Here is an 18,207-nt window from a genome sequence, read left to right as displayed (position 1 = left end):
CCCTATCTATTATTTAGTCAAGGTAATGATTTTATAAAATTAACAGTTATGGTTTTAAACTCAATCCAAAGTGTACAATTACAGATTTTGAAAAAGCACCAATAAATGCAGAATCAAACATATTCCCTCAATGTATTCAAAAAGGTTGTTTTTTTCCATTTAGGACAAAATTTATGGAGAAAAATACAATCTTGTGGACTTGCTACACAGTATGGCAATGATGAAGATTTTAGTTTAAAACTACAAAATATTCCAGCACTAGCATTTTTACCACCAGGATAAATTAAACAAGCATTTGAAATAATAAAAAATGTTTTACCAACCGAAATTTCTGTATGGTTTGATGAAGTATATATAAATGGGAAAATTAGACGAACATTAAGAGACGGCACAATAAACCGATCACCACCTTTATTTCCACCTTCGTTTTGGTCAATATGTTTTAATAGTGAAAATGGAATCCCTCAAACTCAGAATAAGGTAGAGTCTTGGCACAAAAAATGGAACATTTTGATTGGAGCAAATCATGTAGGTTGTCTACGCATCATTTCAGAATTGAAAAGAGAACAACAACATACATTAAGTAAAAATATTTTATTTATTTTATTTATTTATATATTCATACATACGAGTATATATTTATTTTATTATTTGTAGGACAAATTGAATTAATTTTGGCTGGCGAACCGAAACTTTGACAGAATTCAAAGAATGTTTTACGCAAAAAGCGGTTGGATGCAGTTATAAATGACAAACAAAATAGATCTTTGGATGAATTTTTAAAAGGTATAGCTTATAGCATAAAATTATAAATTTATAACCTATTTTTAATTAATGTGTTTTTAAATTTTATACTGAAAATTTTCAATTTTTCCTTATTTTTTTAATAATTACCTGAATTAATATTTTTAAGTAATATATAAAATAAACTTTTTAATAATTGAGTTTATTATTATGGATTGTTTTGATCAATTATAATTTTGTCGGCCTATTGGCCGTCGACCATGTAGTCTGTCTGCCCGATATACTATTCGGCCCATCGGCCGTCGACCGTATAGTCTGTCTGCCCAGTGGTTGTCGGCCCAATGTCGTGATCCCGAGTAAATATGTAAGCGAAATGTGTAAGTTTGACTTAGTATATTAACAATTAAAATTATAAGACCTAAAATATTAAATGTTATTGTTATCACTCTTAGAATATAAAAATGAAGGATTAGAATTAAAAATGTAAATTCCATATGAAATTTCACTTAATGCTAAATGCATAAAAAAGTGTAATTAAAAAAAATTAGAATAAAAAAAATTTCTTTTCGGAATCTAAACTTTTAAATAAATAAAAAAATATCTTATTTTGAAAACTTTAATTTAAATAATAAATGTAAAGTCAACCTTATATCTAAAATCTTTCAAGATAGTAATATAGACATCTGTTAAAAAAAAAAAATCGGGAATCTTGTCTGAAATAATATATTGATTTTCTCGTGCGTTTCTACCGTATACAATTTTCACTATTAGTATAGGTACTTATAAAAAGTTGTCTTCACCAGAAACCCTAAAGCATTTTATTCGGTTATTCTTTTGATTTTGATTGTATACTTAATTTTTGTGCTAACCACATCTTAAAGACTTTTCTGTTTATGATTAATATTTTTATTTTTATTTTTTTTTTTTTTCGTAAACAATGGGCACATTTCTTAGTTGTGTACCATTTGATTTTGTTTCTAAAACCTTGTCTGTGTATCCTTGACAACTATTGAAACCCTTGCCATTGCGCTCGAATTTTATGCCACTTATCTATACACTACACTTGCAGCATATAATAGGTACATATATTATAGAATACATACGATCACGTTACAACGAAAGCTACGAACACGTTTATTTTCTATTAATAATAATAATAAGCTACCGTTAATGTCGATTCACAGTAATGAATAGATACCATTTTTTATTAACAATTCGCTTAAATGATTCATTTATTGTATTATTTATCATGTACCGATGCATTGATTCAAAGTACTACTAAAAAAAAATTCCAAACATGTACCAGTCTAACAATCGCTCATCGTTTGAATACTGTTTTGGATTCCCACAAAATTCTTGTCATGGACGCGGGAAGAATGGTCGACTTTGTGCCATCCACATAATTTGTTGAAAACAAATACGGATTTTTATTTAAAATAATTGAAAAAACAGGACGAACAGCCGTTGATATGTTACATAGTATAGCTATTGAAGTAAAAAAACGTATTATAATTGTATTTTCTTTGCATGGCCGGCTTTAGCTCTTTCAGCGTCCAGTGCAAGTATTATTCTGGTGCCCCTCCTTCATAAATAACTTAAATTTATAACTTAAACAGGCAGAATTAATGGATATGTAGAGGCTAAGTCTTAATCATAATCAAAATACTTAAAATAATTTTCTAAACGTGCATACGTACTATATATACTTATATATTTATAAATTATACAGAGAACAAATATAATATTAATAATAATTTAATGTTGGTTTATAAAAATGGCCACTCCTTGTAAGTTAATATAATAACAGTTAATAATAATAATATTTATAAAAATTAGATTTATATTAAATCATTTTGTTTAGACTTCAATCAACAAGTTATATATATGTATATAATTTTATTAAGGTATTTCTTAAGTATATAACTGCATTATTATTTATAAAATAATAATAATATATAATAAATAATAATAATTTATATTATTTTTTCTTCTAAATTTTGATTGCATATTTTTTTTCTGTATTGTATATTTTAATACATTAGTAAGTACATATACTCGTGCATGTTAGAGATATTTTTAGCGCATATTTGGTTGGTTATTAATGCATATAAATCCACGCTATAGTAATGAGGGTTGAAATTTTAAGTTTTTTTTACAGTTTTTCTTCGTTTTACTCACAAAAAGCATACACGATCAAATGATCTGAGATACAGCAGTATAATAAATGGAAATTATGAATACAAACACATTAGTATAAAAAAAGTAGTTTATTACTCAAAAAAAAAAAAATAATAATAAATGGGATAAATGTTTCATTTAAGTAACAAGAAAAAAGTCGCATAATATTTATAAAAATGAATACTTTCGTGAATATTTCCAAAATTGAAAGTATGTAAAATTACAAAAAGCCGAGTTCTTTTATTTATTTTCATTTTTTGTTACGACGAAAATGATCTAGAAAAAAAAATTATTTTTGATTAGTAATAATAACAAAATATGTTGTTTCTCGTTTTTTTAACTTACGTTGTGTCTTATATATTTAATAATCCAATAAATTTATAAATGATTTTTTTCAAAAAATCGGGCAACCTTATTTAAATACGTTTTGTACATGAACTTATTCTCTGTACGAAGACGTTCCATTTTTTGTTGTCTATTTAATGCTAGGAAAGAGAAAACAAAATTAGCATAAGCGTTACCGATTTATAAGTATATACACTGAAAGTTCTTTAGTTACATGGATTATCCAGTTGTAACAATTTTGTAGATTGAACTGGTATTCCTCGAGTGTGAGTGTCGTTCTAAAAACGATAACACATTGTCAATGTAAAATAGTCGTTATTACTTTCAAACCAATTGAAACAATTTTACTATAGGACTATGAAATGAAAGTCGAAATTAACGCGCTTTGGATATGTCTTAGGTACTTTTAATAACGTGGATACATAGAATTTCAACATCGTCCGTGGATGATAAAATACTTATAGCAGAAATTATAATAGTATTGTAATACGTACTCTTGTTAGATAGAGGTTCAGACAGTTCGGCTTTTTGTCAATCGATACACTTTCGTACTGTATTCGACTGAACCCCTCGTCCATTGCTATCTGCAAACACTGCGGTGCACGGAAAAATGAAACAAAAATAAAATGTATTATTCAATTAAATTTATTTATTTATTTATTTTAATCTAAGGCAACAGGCTTATATAATATCACTTATCACATGCAGTAAATATTTGAAAATATCGTATAACTAGTATCTGTTTTTAACCAAAATATGACATTTTCGCTGTCCCGGGGATCGATATTAAGTATTGTATACGTCACATGTTGTTATATTATTATTATGTTAAGTATCGCGTAACGCGTACTTGGTCTTTATCTATATTCTTTGGTACGTGCAGAACCACTCTGGGCGCAACTGCACGTGCCATCCGAATAATAGCTGCCATGCCACCCGTGTCACGTCCACAAAGGTCTCTGGCGTCAAACTTTGCTCGCCTTTCGTATCCTGGACCGCCCCATGGTGGTGAGGTGACAACGGCGTCCACCCTGAGGTTAGTGGCCACCGAAAAAGAATTTCCCACCCTGAAATCTATCCGGTGGGCCACTCCGTAAACCTCTGCATTTTTCTTGGCCAAAGCTATTTTTTTTGGATCCAAGTCGATGGCGATAACTAAAAAAAAGACATCAACGTATCGTATTATTGTGTTGAATTATAATACTGTTCAATAATAGTATGAACAAGCTTACCGTGATCACAAATCAATGCCAGCTGTATAACATTCCCCCCGGCACCACAAAACGGGTCCAAGACCGTGCCGAACGAAGTGCACCGCTTGGCAATATGCTGTGCCAGTACCTCTGGGCAAACGGAGTACATACTGGCTGCGTAATCGCGTGGAAAAAGATTCACATCGTTAAAAAATAAATTCGCGTATGTTATATTATAACTTACCCTCGTCGAGCATAATTCCCTCGTCAAACCTTGAGAATAGCGAAAACCGCAGTTTCCAATATTTAAACGTTTGGTTCAATGTTGACTCCTGAGAGAATAACAATTGAATCGGTTTAATATCTATAGATGTGAGTGAGTGCTTATGCTTTCAATCGATCTTTTACACGTGCGTTTGTAGTACGACTTAAAATATTTTTACATGTTAATTTTTTTTTTTTTTTTTTTTATGATGTTCACTACTCTAAATTTAAATTATAAAAAACCGTCTTCGTATAATGTGTACTGGAGTATTAACGTATAATAAAATTAGTGATAAACATAAGACATGTCATATTGTACCTATATACATATGTACAGTTAACTCATGTACGAGACATATATGTATATAATATAGAAGTTAAAAAAATGTGATATTTTTTTTAGAGAATATATTTGTCCCTTTTTTTTTCCAAATATATGGTCACCATAGTATACATTGATAAAATGCCCTCCTCCACACAAATTTTTACCGTGATCTTATTAGTTTTTCGAGATACTCAATGATTTTTATTTTCTCTTTTCGTGTCGCACATTTATCACGGAACAATTAACTACTAGAAACCTGCCCTAAATCGGTCGGCATTATAATCGTCCTCACCTGGGTTTCAGCTTTTGACGAGCGATATTCCGTGCTGGGGCCAGAGGTACTATCGGCCGTCGGTGCCAAGGCTGCAGGCAATCCCAATGTTATCTGTGCGTCGACCAATTGTGCCATTTCATCGGCCATCGTCCGCGCCTTTTTTTCCACCATCACGTTACACGAACGTGCGGGACCGTTTACGTACTCAACGTCGACGCCTGAAGTGATCTGGCACATAGTCACATCGACCTGAGCGGATTTGTCTACGTAAAGGGTTTGATCACCGGACGCAACATCGCTAGTGGCCGGACTAGCCTGGGTGTATCCATCCGCATACGATATTTCGAAATGGCCACACGCGACGTCACGAGTGGCCACTGGAGTGCGGTAAACTGAATCTCCGTTGGTGACAGACACTTGGTCCGTCTGCGTGACAGTTTCGGCTGTGGCCTCAGGGCAGCAAAGACGATCAACATGGATATGTCGTCCGTCTCGTCGTCCCCATCTTAGTGCTCCGGCAATGCATCTCCGATGCGCAAAACCACGGCGAGCTAAAGCGTTAAAAGTATGAGACACGTATGAAAACTGAAGTAGATCTACTATCCTCGGAATCTCGCGCGAATCGAGAAATTCAGCCGTACTCACCATAGTCATCTTCTGTCATTGCGGTCCAAATCTTTGGCCACCCGCAGATGACGCAAAACACCATAAAATGCCATATTTCCCTTTCCGTTGTCGCGTCAGAACTGCAACAGCGTTCGGAAGCGCAACGGTGATCGGAACTGAAAAAACAAAACGCGTTATACATGCCCGGTGGGGCATTCGGTCTCACGTCAGACGTGATAGCTTTGCGCGGCAGAGGAAAAAAATCGTTACGATGTTAATTTTATGATATTATCGTTTAGTTCCGTTTACCTCGTTATGGATCCCATTATTTTTATAGTTTTGATATACGAGTATGAATCAGGAAAATTATTTTTGAAAATAGTGTTCACCTAAAGCATCAACAATGTTGAATGATATCGAATTCGCTTGGTTCGTAGTTATAGCTTAGTTGCGATATATTTATCTGGTAACATTTAAAGCCAGTTGCTTAATCAATATTATTAATGGCCATTGTTGTAAAAAAAACACAACTTGAAATTAAATTTAGAAACTAAATAAAAACGAAATAAATGTAACTCTTTTAGACTGGCGATATCCGAACGACGGTATTTAGCTATTCCTAAACATTTTTTTATCCCTTTTAGACGCCTGACAAAATTGTTTAGATCAATAAGTGCAGCTTCATTTAAATTCATATAACCATTTTTAGAAAACAATTTTGATTAAATGGAATAATTTATTACCATTCAGAAATATATTTCATCAAAAGATCGTATAACTAAAATATATGATCAAATGTCTGTACTATTAGCAACATCGTTAGTTTTATATAATATATAATAGCTTATATAATAATATTTATTGAGTGTTAGCGTAATTTAATTAAAGTACACTTATTCAGTATGGATATAATATGTAATTTTATCGAAAAATAACGATGGCGATAGTATATTAAATTATTTTTTGGTTTTTCCGATCGTGCTTTTATGTTCTTAAATTAATTTTATGATTTCTCAAATTGCTACATTCGACTCTAGTCATATAATTTATTATTTATCACTACTATTAACCTTAGACATAAGATGAGATTTGTCGCTATTGGCTTGAAAACATATTCCGGTAACTGTTTAGTATATATTTTAGGGGTAAATGATCGCAACACTTGAAGCATTGTGAAATAACTCTTCTTGAGTTACGATGGCTGCTTCGGTGTTAATGTATTTTACAGTGGATGGTAAATTGCAAAATCAAATAAACCATAAATACCAGTGGCTAGGTGAATTTAAAATTACAGAAGCAATTGACATTTTACAAACAAATAATAAATACCCACCACTGACCTATGTTTGTGAGTACTTATCAAAAATCTCGCAGTGTCTCTTATTTTTGAAGAATTTTTGAAAAGAAAATAGATGATAATTATTATGGTTTATTTTCATGTAAAGTGGAACTGTAAATTATTTTCTGTATCACATTGCATTATAGACTATTTTTTTTTTTTTTTACAAACATTGGTTTTACGTAATTGTTATTAGAAGAAAGAAACATAGGCGTGCGCAAACATTTGGTTCCTTGAGTGCACACTAAAAATTAAAGCCACAATAATTTTGAAAGCCATTATTGGTATATTTATATAAAATTCACAAAAAATAATTTTTTTATAAAATTTTAATTTTAATACATATTACATAACAATATGACAACATATAGATATACAATCTCTTATAATGATAATCGACGTTTAAAAGGTATAAAATTTTTGAATTCGTCAATAATTTCATTAAAATCTAGTGCACCAGCTAATTCTTGTTCTATGAATATTAGTATTAATGATTCTAGCCTATCTTAGCCCAAAGTACATATGAGTTAATTTTACTATACTTAGTTTTGAAAATATCTTTTCGCATTTAACAATTTGTTGCTGGTATTATGATAAACATTTTTAATATTAAATATATATTATTAAAAATGTCTAACCGTCCACTCTCTTTTAACCAGTCTAACCACACATATACAGATTCACTGGATGTACCACTTGGTACATAAGGCATATGTTTTAGAATTGTAATATCTTACTCCAATTCATTAATTGGTTTATTGAATAATTTTGATAACATTTTTGAAAAACTATTATTTAATTATAATTTGCCACAGCACTAATCAAATCTAAGCTGTCTTGATTGAATGTTTGACTGTGAGCTAAAGGTTTGAACTAACAGATCAAATTAAAAAGATAGTAGTCGAGATTAGATTTAAGCTGGTCGTTTATTAATAAAAGAACAAAAAATATGTCGGAGATGTTCCGGTTACGAGAGTGCCGAGAGAAGAACGGACGACGCGACAAAAGAAAGCTACACCGGGGAAAAGACAGTAAGTCGACGGTGCTACCAACGCCACCGCTCGACCGACCTGAATATAGCTTTGATTGTCGTGCCGTCACGTTGGTAGCCACAATGATCGTGACGAGATGACCGTCACAAATGTAATACTTATACTGTGGCGGACACACTGCCACATATTCCCTCACCACGCTCGACGCCGCTGGATTGGTCACCCTGCCTTATCGCAGCACGGCCGTCCGAGGCGACACGGCCATCTTCGCGCGCCGAGCTTGGGCTTCTCGTTCGACCGATCGCCCGATCAACACGTACGTAACTCCCGACCGCCTTTACGTATTTTGGTTATATACGTGCTCTTGATCGACGACCCGCTCGACCAACGCGAGTCCTCTTGTTTCATTATTCGCATGTATTGATTTTATGTCGTATTAAAATATATACTAATTTTTATTATTATTCAAACGTGGTTTGTTTATTATTATTATACATATATATATATATATCGACGCCATAAACTATCATTCGTTTGCAGTACGCGGATAGCACACCGTCGAACATTATCTTTGTGCATCCGCGTACTCGCCAAAATACCATTGATAAGATTATCTATTAACAGATTAAATACAGAACATCTGAGTCATAGAAAAGAGATTAGAGTACAATTGATTAGAATAATTTTATCTAACCTCACATTCACTTTCTTTCCTTTAACCACAAGAATAATAATATCTAATAATATATTTGATAGGAACTTTTTCAAAAACGTTTTTTAAAAATGTTTAATTTCTCAAAAATATTAATGAATTTTTAAGTGCTTGAATCTAATTAATAGCTGTTAATAGATAGTTTAGGAGACTGAAGACCTAAACTTACTTTTAAAACTATTTTCAAAATTGGTTCCATAAGATACAAGCCTAGAAGAAATTCAAAACTTTGAAGTCGGTGAAGTAAGCCATTACCTTTAGCTTTCATTTATGGAACAGTAGTTTTTACAAATTTCATCAATGGCAACTATTAATATACTATAATTATTTTTCATTGCACATACAGCTTCTTATATACAAACCCAACGAGTAATAGAGCATAATTTAAAATATTTTAGATGTGATCTTGCTTCTAACGTAACTTTCTCTATTACTACATGTCGCATTGGACTTTCTTCAAACAAATTATATCGTACCGAAAAAGTTAAATATAAGTTTATTGTTGGGTGCACTAGAATTTTCACAAAGTGAATTGATTAGTACGAGATTGAGACAATGTTCATAATAGTGCACATAATTTTATTATTTTATTCTTTGTACTTCGCTTGAACACCTACAATACCGATCACCATCAAAAAAAACTGCCAAAACTGATGAACAAAAATAATAATTATAACAATTTTAATATTATAGAACACGATTCTGTTCAATACGACTTCTTATATTTTCGAAGAAATAAAATTACAGTTATAATATTTGGATTTTTCAAGATTTAAAATTAAAAATTAATTAATAATTAGGCCTTAAGGCCCTTGCCGTTGTGGATGAAGGGTCTAGGGGTACTTGGGACATGGGACCTGTCACAGGACCAGCGCTAGCAAATATTGAGGGAATTTCCCAACTACTTTCTAAAACAATATTCTACAATACTAATATTATTTAATTTGTTAATGATTGCTGACTATATAAATAAATAATTTTTAGGGGGTAAGGGGGTATTTCACCCCCAACACTGGCAATGGACGGACTCTCACACTGCAGAACCCCACCACTGCGTTTGTATTCCGCGGTATTAATGAACTTTCGACGAGACATACATTTTGGTCTACGTATATCAAATTATTTATGTATTGTATAACGTTTATTGTTAAGTTTTATTTTTTTATTCCATAGAGGATGTAAAAATTACAATTGTTAAACAATTTTTGAGAATTCCTCACTTATTGGTCAAATAGGTTCGCTGATGACAGTTCATTGATTGGAATTTAATTTCTTAGAAAAAATGTAAAATATTTTAACAATATATGTAATAATCGTTTCGTATTAATTAATTTCGAAGTGATAACTGCATTCATGTCAAAGATATTATAACACTCGTTTCCTATACCACTTCTTTGGTGTTGTACTCTTCAACGTTTACCAACCAATAAGATGGCTTCAACAACTGATATTCTTTTAATATATTTTTAAAAACACCATACCAAATGCATCCAACAATTATGCAGATTACTGTTCCTGTATAATAACCGTCAATGTATACTTCACAGATGCGTTCACTTGTTACACACGGCTAAATATAAAAAATCACCGTAATTATTATGATAATATTATCATTTTGAACACAACATATGAGTAATTATTTTTATTAAACAGAAAAAAAAATTATCAATGAGATCTATTTGTTATAAAGTATAACTTCCAAGTTAAACGTAAAGTATAATAATATAGTCACTCACATTTTTCATATTTGATGCAGAACATATGTTATTAAAATTAATTGAACACTTGCTAAAAGTTAAAAGTGACACAAGTTGAATGCCTAAAGTCTTCGTCATCAGGAATCCCGTAAAATATACAGCGTTGAATAATGTCATGTACGTGCCACCAAATCGAGGATCGCTTATCCGACAGAAAAATGACGTTAATAACAGTATCATGAAAAAATTCATCATCTAAATATAAAAAAAAAATTGATTTTTTCATAATTTAAACTTTACATAATAACTTTTTATCGATGTTCGATAAAAAAAAAAAAAAAAAATTTGATATTTTCTAATTTTCTACACGACGGTACCAACTCAATATCAATTGTTCCACAACAAAGAAATATGCATTACATCAAAATGGAAAATATTCAAGACGTTATCATCAATTATTATCCAAGTAGAAATTCATACAGATTTGAAACAATTAAAAGTAATAACCGACATTTAATTGTCAATACTTTTTTAATACTGAATCGTATTAAAGACCTAATTGCATGATACTTTTACATATTAACTGCATTTTAAATTATAATGCTTTTTCATTGTCGCTATTGGTAGTTATTAAATATTTATCAACTCACCTCATTTATAATGATTACTAATCCTAACATAAAATAATAATATGTTGGCACATGGACGACTCCATTTTTATGAATGATACTGTGCGTATAATAGAGCAGCACAGCGTAAATTGCATTCCAGAATAATCTAAAACAAACGTTTTATAATAGTATGCCATTCCGTTAAACAAAATTCATTCCCTTATTAACCGAAGTATCAACAAGTATACAGTATTATTTCAACTGTTCATCATACAGTAGTTAATGCAATCGGTATCATATGACAAAAATTAATTTTGAAACGTAAATACATTGTACTAAATATTTTACGAAATTTCTCTTACAACAATCGATTACAACATCGATTAATTGATAATTTGTAGAATAACGGATGAAAAAAAAAAGAATACCAATCTGTTGAACAGGACGTTATACTGTTTTACTACACCTATGATATAATGGACCACTAGTTAGGTTAGGTGTTCTTCAAAAACTTCAACTTAAATTAAATAGTCTATCATTACATTCGATTCTTTAGCATTGATATAGGTATATCGGTTCCTCATGTCAAAATATATATTTAAATATAAATGAGTTCGGTTAATTTACTTGATTAATATTAAATTGAGAAGATGACTCAACGGTTTTGTGCTATTTATATATTTTGATAAAAAAAATGGAGCAACGATCTTTATAGCATAAACTGCCAAGCCAATTATCATAATATCATCTTTTGATACACCGACATCAATCAACTTCATTTCCGAAACATTATCTGTTACAATAAATCCCAACTGAAATACAATAACACAATCACATGATTAAACAATGTGAGCTACTAATCAAGAATCACTACACGTTTTAGACACTAGCATATGTGTATTAAAAACGCAGCGATTAAATGCCGAAAATAAAACTGCATATACTATCGCGAAACCGTACGCGTTTTAAAAACGCGTACGCTAATAATAATTTTACGAAAAAACAATTTTCGAAAATACAAAGACTTAAATAAATAATGTAATTTTTAAAAGAAATATAAAATATTGTTATTTAATGAAGTTTTAAAAATGCAAATTAAATTAAATTAAGATAAATAAATACACTTCAATATCACAACATTTTTAATAAATATTTACCCTCATTGTCAGCAATGCCAATATAAATATTTTTACTCGAGGTAGATTAAAAAGGTCCCATAAAACTTTGAAGTTCTGAAATACGTTGATTTGAATATAATCTTTGTCTAAGCTATTATTTTTCTCCTTTTTCAAAATTCCTATTAATAATATATTGAACAAAACTATGATGCCGAAAACAAAAAAAAAAACCTGTAAAATTATTAATATAAAATTAATAATACAAAATTGTTACTATCCAATAAATATTTTTAGACAAGGAATACCATTATTACTTAATTAAATAAACCAAATGAAAAAAAAATAAGTTTATCAACAGTATTCAGTACTAAATGAATAATATCATTGATTATAAATACTATTTATAATCAATGATAAAATTAATTCAACTTCAGTAGTCTAACAACTACCATCGAAACTTAAATACTGAATGTTAAAATAATGTTAAATAATATTAAATGTTAAATAAATGTTAAATACTAACATTGAAATGTGCCATGGATTATAATTTACTAATTGTACAATTTAAATCAAAAACTAGAGCACATAAAAATTATTGATCCAATACATAGCTGTTTTGTTTATTATCTATACTTGATACAATAAAGTTGAAGAATTTTAATTTTTTTTATTTTTTTGAACGCGCCGATCTCTGGAATCACTAGTTGGATTTGTATAATTATTTTTTCATTTTAAATTCCAATAATCGAGGAATTTTATAAGCTATTTTACATCACGCCGTGACCTTAGAATTCACTTAGAAGCGAAAACGAAGTATTAGCGTGGGCAGGCGAAGCGATTCTTACGCACGTACAACATTAATACACGACGGTATTTTCAAAAATAATGTACATCCAGAACAGATATCTTATCGTGTGGTCGTCGAATTTCGGTGTCATGAGATATTTATTTTGAAATTTTTCTATCTGGACGCGATAATATACACAATAAGGTCGCAATAATCCGAACAAGATCGGGAAAAGGGATCTTTATTCGATTTATTGTATATGACTTAAAAAAGAAATTTATTTTCTAACAATTTAGATCTGAAATTTATTTTTATTTATACATAATTTAAAAATACAATGAATACAATTGAAATGATTATTATTATTATATATATATATATATATAAAAAAGTATACTCCTACGTATCTATGAAATGTACACAATATAATTATTGTGTTGAAAATAGAACAAAAATCACAGCTACAGTACTTCTACTACAATCTTCTTTTTAAGTTTTGAATATCCTTAAACCAAGCATTGAATAACGAATCGAACAACATATTAATAATATAAGAAGTGGCATATTTTATGGACAATTAAATTCATGGGGACAGATAGTATTCGATATTTATATAGTACGTGTTCTTTTATATACAATTTAGAACAAAAACTAGTTTTTTGAAACACGATAAACATAAGTTAATTTAACAAAATTTTGGACTCCATACAATTTTCAGACACTAACCTATAATGTATGACATCCTATTAAATAATTAATTAAATAAAATAATTCTATTATAATTGTTGCCTAAACTAAATTATATTTAATTTTTATCTACTTTATTTTATTGTATTAAGTGTAATAATATTCTTTTAACTATAGACTAGTGAAACTAATATACAAAATAAAATTTAAGTATTCTGTGACTGCATTTTAAAATAACATCTGTGGTAGTAATTTAATTTTTTTTTCTATTTTTCATTTTATTTACACAAATAAAGATATTTACAAATAACACAACCATCTAAAATATATTTGATGTTTGCTATACGTAATAATCCATTGCGTGTCTCTTTAGTAAGATCAGTGGCGTAGCTAGACAAGAAAGGGCTCCGGTGCAATAAAAATATTTGGGCCCCTCTCTTATATTATCTTAATATGAAAATTTAAAATATACACGTCATATTATTCTTTCAAATGTGAATAATTACCATGAAACTATAAACGAAAATATTCAATTGATAATTAATAATTATACAAAATAAAAAGGAAATCCAGTTCAATACTATAAAAAACTTATTGTATATAGCGTGAATTATTATTCTACTTAAATACTCGATCGTAATTAGAATTGATTTTGAATAAATAATTGCCATGTACTATTTAATTTTAATATTAAATATTTAGAACAGTAATTATTACATTTTAATAATAACTATTCTAGATATTCCATAATTCATGATTTCAATGTTCTATATTTACTGTTATTATTTTCCGTCTTGTTCTTTATAACATAATGTACATTTTTTTCCCTGATGGTTGTTAATAAATAAATTATCAAATTATTAAACTACCATGTATAATTTAGGAATTAAATTTATCAACGTTCTTAATTTTTTGAAGGAAGTATAGTCTTAGAATTGTCTAAGGGTTCCAAGGCCCTCTGTGATTCGAAGCCCCGAGGCACTGTCCCGCTTTACCTTATTGGTAGCTTATAGTACCTTATTGTAGCTACGCCACTGAGTACGATAAATATTAGCTTATTGGTAGCGAATACAAAATCAACAGAATAAGAAATGGTAAAAAATTAATTTGTCAAAATATTATTTTATTAATGATTAGATAATACACACTCTTTTAAAATTACATTTTACATGTAAATAAGCAATTTTAGATTTTTCTGTACGATTAATATCGTATATACTCAAATTAAATTTAAATTTATATTATTGTCTGAAATATAATCTATTATTACTCATAACTATTATACCTAACGCACATTATTCAATACATGTGAGCAACATTTTAATATATATAGTATATTTCATACTTTTCATAGTTACCAACCCTCCTGTACCAGGTTTCATATTTAAATACTTAATGATAAACTGTTCTGAAACCAACAAAATAAAACCAGTGGAACCAATGAGCATTCCTGTCTGAATTCCAAGAGTACAACAAGTTGCAGTATAATTTAAGTTATTCCTTAAAAATAAAAATAAAAAATTTATATGTAATATATATTAATATTATTATTAAGTAATATTATAAAGGATACTTTTTCAAAATTGTCAGTGACCAGCCATCAACTACAATCTCCAGTGTGGCCGACAAAAAATTAGCGAAAAAAATCACCACTATTAAAATTGTAAGATCGGGTTTTCCTTCGTTGGGTAACCAATCGCTTATGTTAATAGCCAAATAAAGGAATAATAATCCTTTTCAATTTTGCATACAAACATAAATTATAATATTAGTGAATGTTCTTTAATTCATAAATAAATATTCATATTATACATATCATAATGTATAATAATAATAATAATAATAATATTTAATGTAATATGTAATGTATGAAATTATTAAAAATTTGTGGTAATAAGAGTTACTTGAAAATAACTTGAAAATAAAAAGAAATTAACAGTTTACGAGCAATGAAAAAATGTGTAAGTATGATTTGCTCACCCATTAATGTTTGAAGGAATAACAACCAACACTTTCGTCTACCAATCCATCGGATATAAAACGCGTCAATTATTGGAGCCCATACAATTTTCAAGAAATATGGCCAAAATGCCATAGATAAAATAGCCTAAAATAAAAATAAAACAATTATATACTGGTATATTTGAAGTTTTTAGTAGGATGAATTACATTACATATTTTAAAATAATTTATTCATTTAATACATCAATAATTTATATTTTAAATATATTAATATATTATATTCCTTCTAATAGATCATAGGTACATATTAGATATTAAATTAAGAAAGTCTACGATTTTCTACTGTATTAGCGAATATTTTGGAAATTTAACAAAAAAAAACTTTAATAAATATGAACATATGTCAACGTTTTAGCGATTTAATTAAATAATATTCTTAATGATATAATATAAATTAAATTATTGATATTTAATTAAGAATGTATTTTTTATTAAAACCATAACTGAACCAATTATACAGTGTATGGTGTCTTAAGAAACGTCGTGCTATAGTATAATAATGTACGGTAACGTGGTAAGTTAATACGATGTAATACACCAGTAATTTAAACGGAAAAGCACGTCTTATGCGAGACAAAACCATTGAGTGTAAATCCATAATAAAAGCTTAATTATTTTGTCAAAGAAGAACATTATCTGTGATGCAACGATTTTATTTATTTTTTTTTTCACTAAAAATATAGATTCGGAGTTATTTATTAGTAAACGATTGTGAAATTTCAAGTGTTTTTTGAAGTTATAAAAATTATTGAAAAAAAAGTTAAATAGTCTGTACTACTTATTTACACTAAATGATTTCGTCCCGAACAACATGGGTTTTTTTACTTAACAATCATAATCAAACGATTATATTATAATATATAATGATAATATAAATATTATATGGATCCATGGATACCACCACGATTAAATGTTACTCATGTCTGTACTGTATCATCGTCAACCTGTGGACCATTACACCCAGGGCACAACTTTATGTATCAGTCATCTATTTTAAAATTAATATATATAGATATATATTATATACTTATATTTTTACACTAATATAATGAAAAAATGAAAATAAACATTTCATTTTTTTTCCTTAACATTAAAAACAAGAATAACCATGGCTAAACACTAATTTCAATTTTTATATAGGTACCATTCTTAAATACTTAATAAGTAGCATATATATATATATATATGTATAACTAAATAGTATTCTTCGTTTAATATTGATGAATAAAAACAATAAGTATCCATAATTGTAATTAATAAGTGAAATCTTAATGCGAAGAATTGAAAACGAATGCTTTAAACGATATTAAAACTAAAACTTAAAAATAATCTACGTATGATCTACAGCGATTGATAACAAACCTTTTTATGGTATTTATTTAGTGTTTGGAAAAAGCATCGCTTGTGAACACACGTTTATGCGTTCTCGTTCAACGTTCATATTTTGTGAACGACATATGAAAGTCACTCCCTTTTTTCAAACATGAACAATATTTATACTTTTAATACACTCGAACGAATTTTGGGGCGTTCAAATATATTTATCATTTTAAAAATATATGAATAAATAATAAATATTGATTATAATATATTTAGGAATAAGTTATAAACATAAATTAAAATATACCTAATACATTTTATAAAGATCCTATTTATGGAGAATTCAGGTAGGTGATTTGTAAATATAAAATAAAAACAATTAAGTTAATGGATTAATTTTTCATAAAGCTTGAGCGTGAACTTGTTCACTTTAAAAAAAATTAACATGAACGTGATTGAATTCCTTTTTTACGCACTAAATGTGGACGAATTCAATTTTTAAGTGAACACTGTATTTATTTGATACCTAATATTTATCTGTACTAAGAAAGGTACATTAATTTTTAAAAAAAATTTAACATAATTTCAACTTACTTGTTCTTCATAAGTTACAGTTTTATTACTTTGTAAAATCAATGCGAACGCAACGGTTAAACCAATAGGAAAACCTTGTATAATGTATAGTGTTGTCAATAAAACTAAATTTAAGCGATCTCCATCTAAATTTGGCTTTTCCAACGTAGATTCGTGGGATTCTTCAAATTCCTCTGGAACATCTATTTTTTTGGTTGATAGTGTCATATTTTCTAATGACAAAATCTTCGTATAAGTCAAATAGACCTTAATTCCTATAAATTGAGCAAATTAAATGACATAAACCATAATTTGTTTTTATTTTTATTTTAAATGTCAAGAGGAGCCATGGACGTAATTATTTAACAAGATGTGTGTGTGTGTGTGTGTGTGTGTGTGTGTGTGTGTGTGTGTGTGTGT

General features: G+C 28.9%; 2 protein-coding genes across 2 annotated transcripts in view; both read right to left on the bottom strand.

The window, feature by feature from the left end:
- Nucleotides 1–3,297: 3,297 nt before the first annotated feature.
- Nucleotides 3,298–6,132, bottom strand: LOC112680901. Its single transcript, XM_025551136.1, has 8 exons — nt 5,969–6,132; nt 5,342–5,874; nt 4,705–4,792; nt 4,500–4,634; nt 4,118–4,422; nt 3,762–3,860; nt 3,482–3,545; nt 3,298–3,407 (listed from the first exon to the last, which is right to left on the bottom strand). Exons 1-8 carry the CDS (start codon nt 6,129–6,131, stop codon nt 3,301–3,303), a joined length of 1,494 nt encoding a protein of 497 aa, XP_025406921.1. The 5' UTR covers nt 6,132; the 3' UTR covers nt 3,298–3,300.
- A 3,540-nt stretch (nt 6,133–9,672) lies between these two features.
- LOC112680854 (acetyl-coenzyme A transporter 1-like) overlaps nt 9,673–18,207 on the bottom strand; it is a 10,976-nt gene continuing 2,441 nt past the window's right edge. Inside the window, exons 2-10 of the mRNA XM_025551074.1 lie at nt 17,809–18,062; nt 15,853–15,979; nt 15,446–15,605; nt 15,217–15,372; nt 12,438–12,627; nt 11,908–12,092; nt 11,320–11,446; nt 10,709–10,924; nt 9,673–10,542 (exon numbers count right to left, since the gene is read on the bottom strand). Of these exons, the coding sequence (XP_025406859.1) occupies nt 10,354–10,542; nt 10,709–10,924; nt 11,320–11,446; nt 11,908–12,092; nt 12,438–12,627; nt 15,217–15,372; nt 15,446–15,605; nt 15,853–15,979; nt 17,809–18,015 (1,557 nt within the window). The 5' untranslated portion in view covers nt 18,016–18,062 and the 3' untranslated portion in view covers nt 9,673–10,353. The remainder of the gene's footprint in view (nt 10,543–10,708; nt 10,925–11,319; nt 11,447–11,907; nt 12,093–12,437; nt 12,628–15,216; nt 15,373–15,445; nt 15,606–15,852; nt 15,980–17,808; nt 18,063–18,207) is intronic.

Source organism: Sipha flava, unplaced genomic scaffold (assembly GCF_003268045.1).
Source record: "Sipha flava isolate LNK unplaced genomic scaffold, YSA_version1 181_pilon_pilon, whole genome shotgun sequence".
Taxonomy (NCBI): Eukaryota; Metazoa; Arthropoda; class Insecta; order Hemiptera; family Aphididae; genus Sipha; species Sipha flava.
Note: the sequence above shows the minus strand (reverse complement) of the source record. Positions and strands in the feature narration are given on the sequence as shown.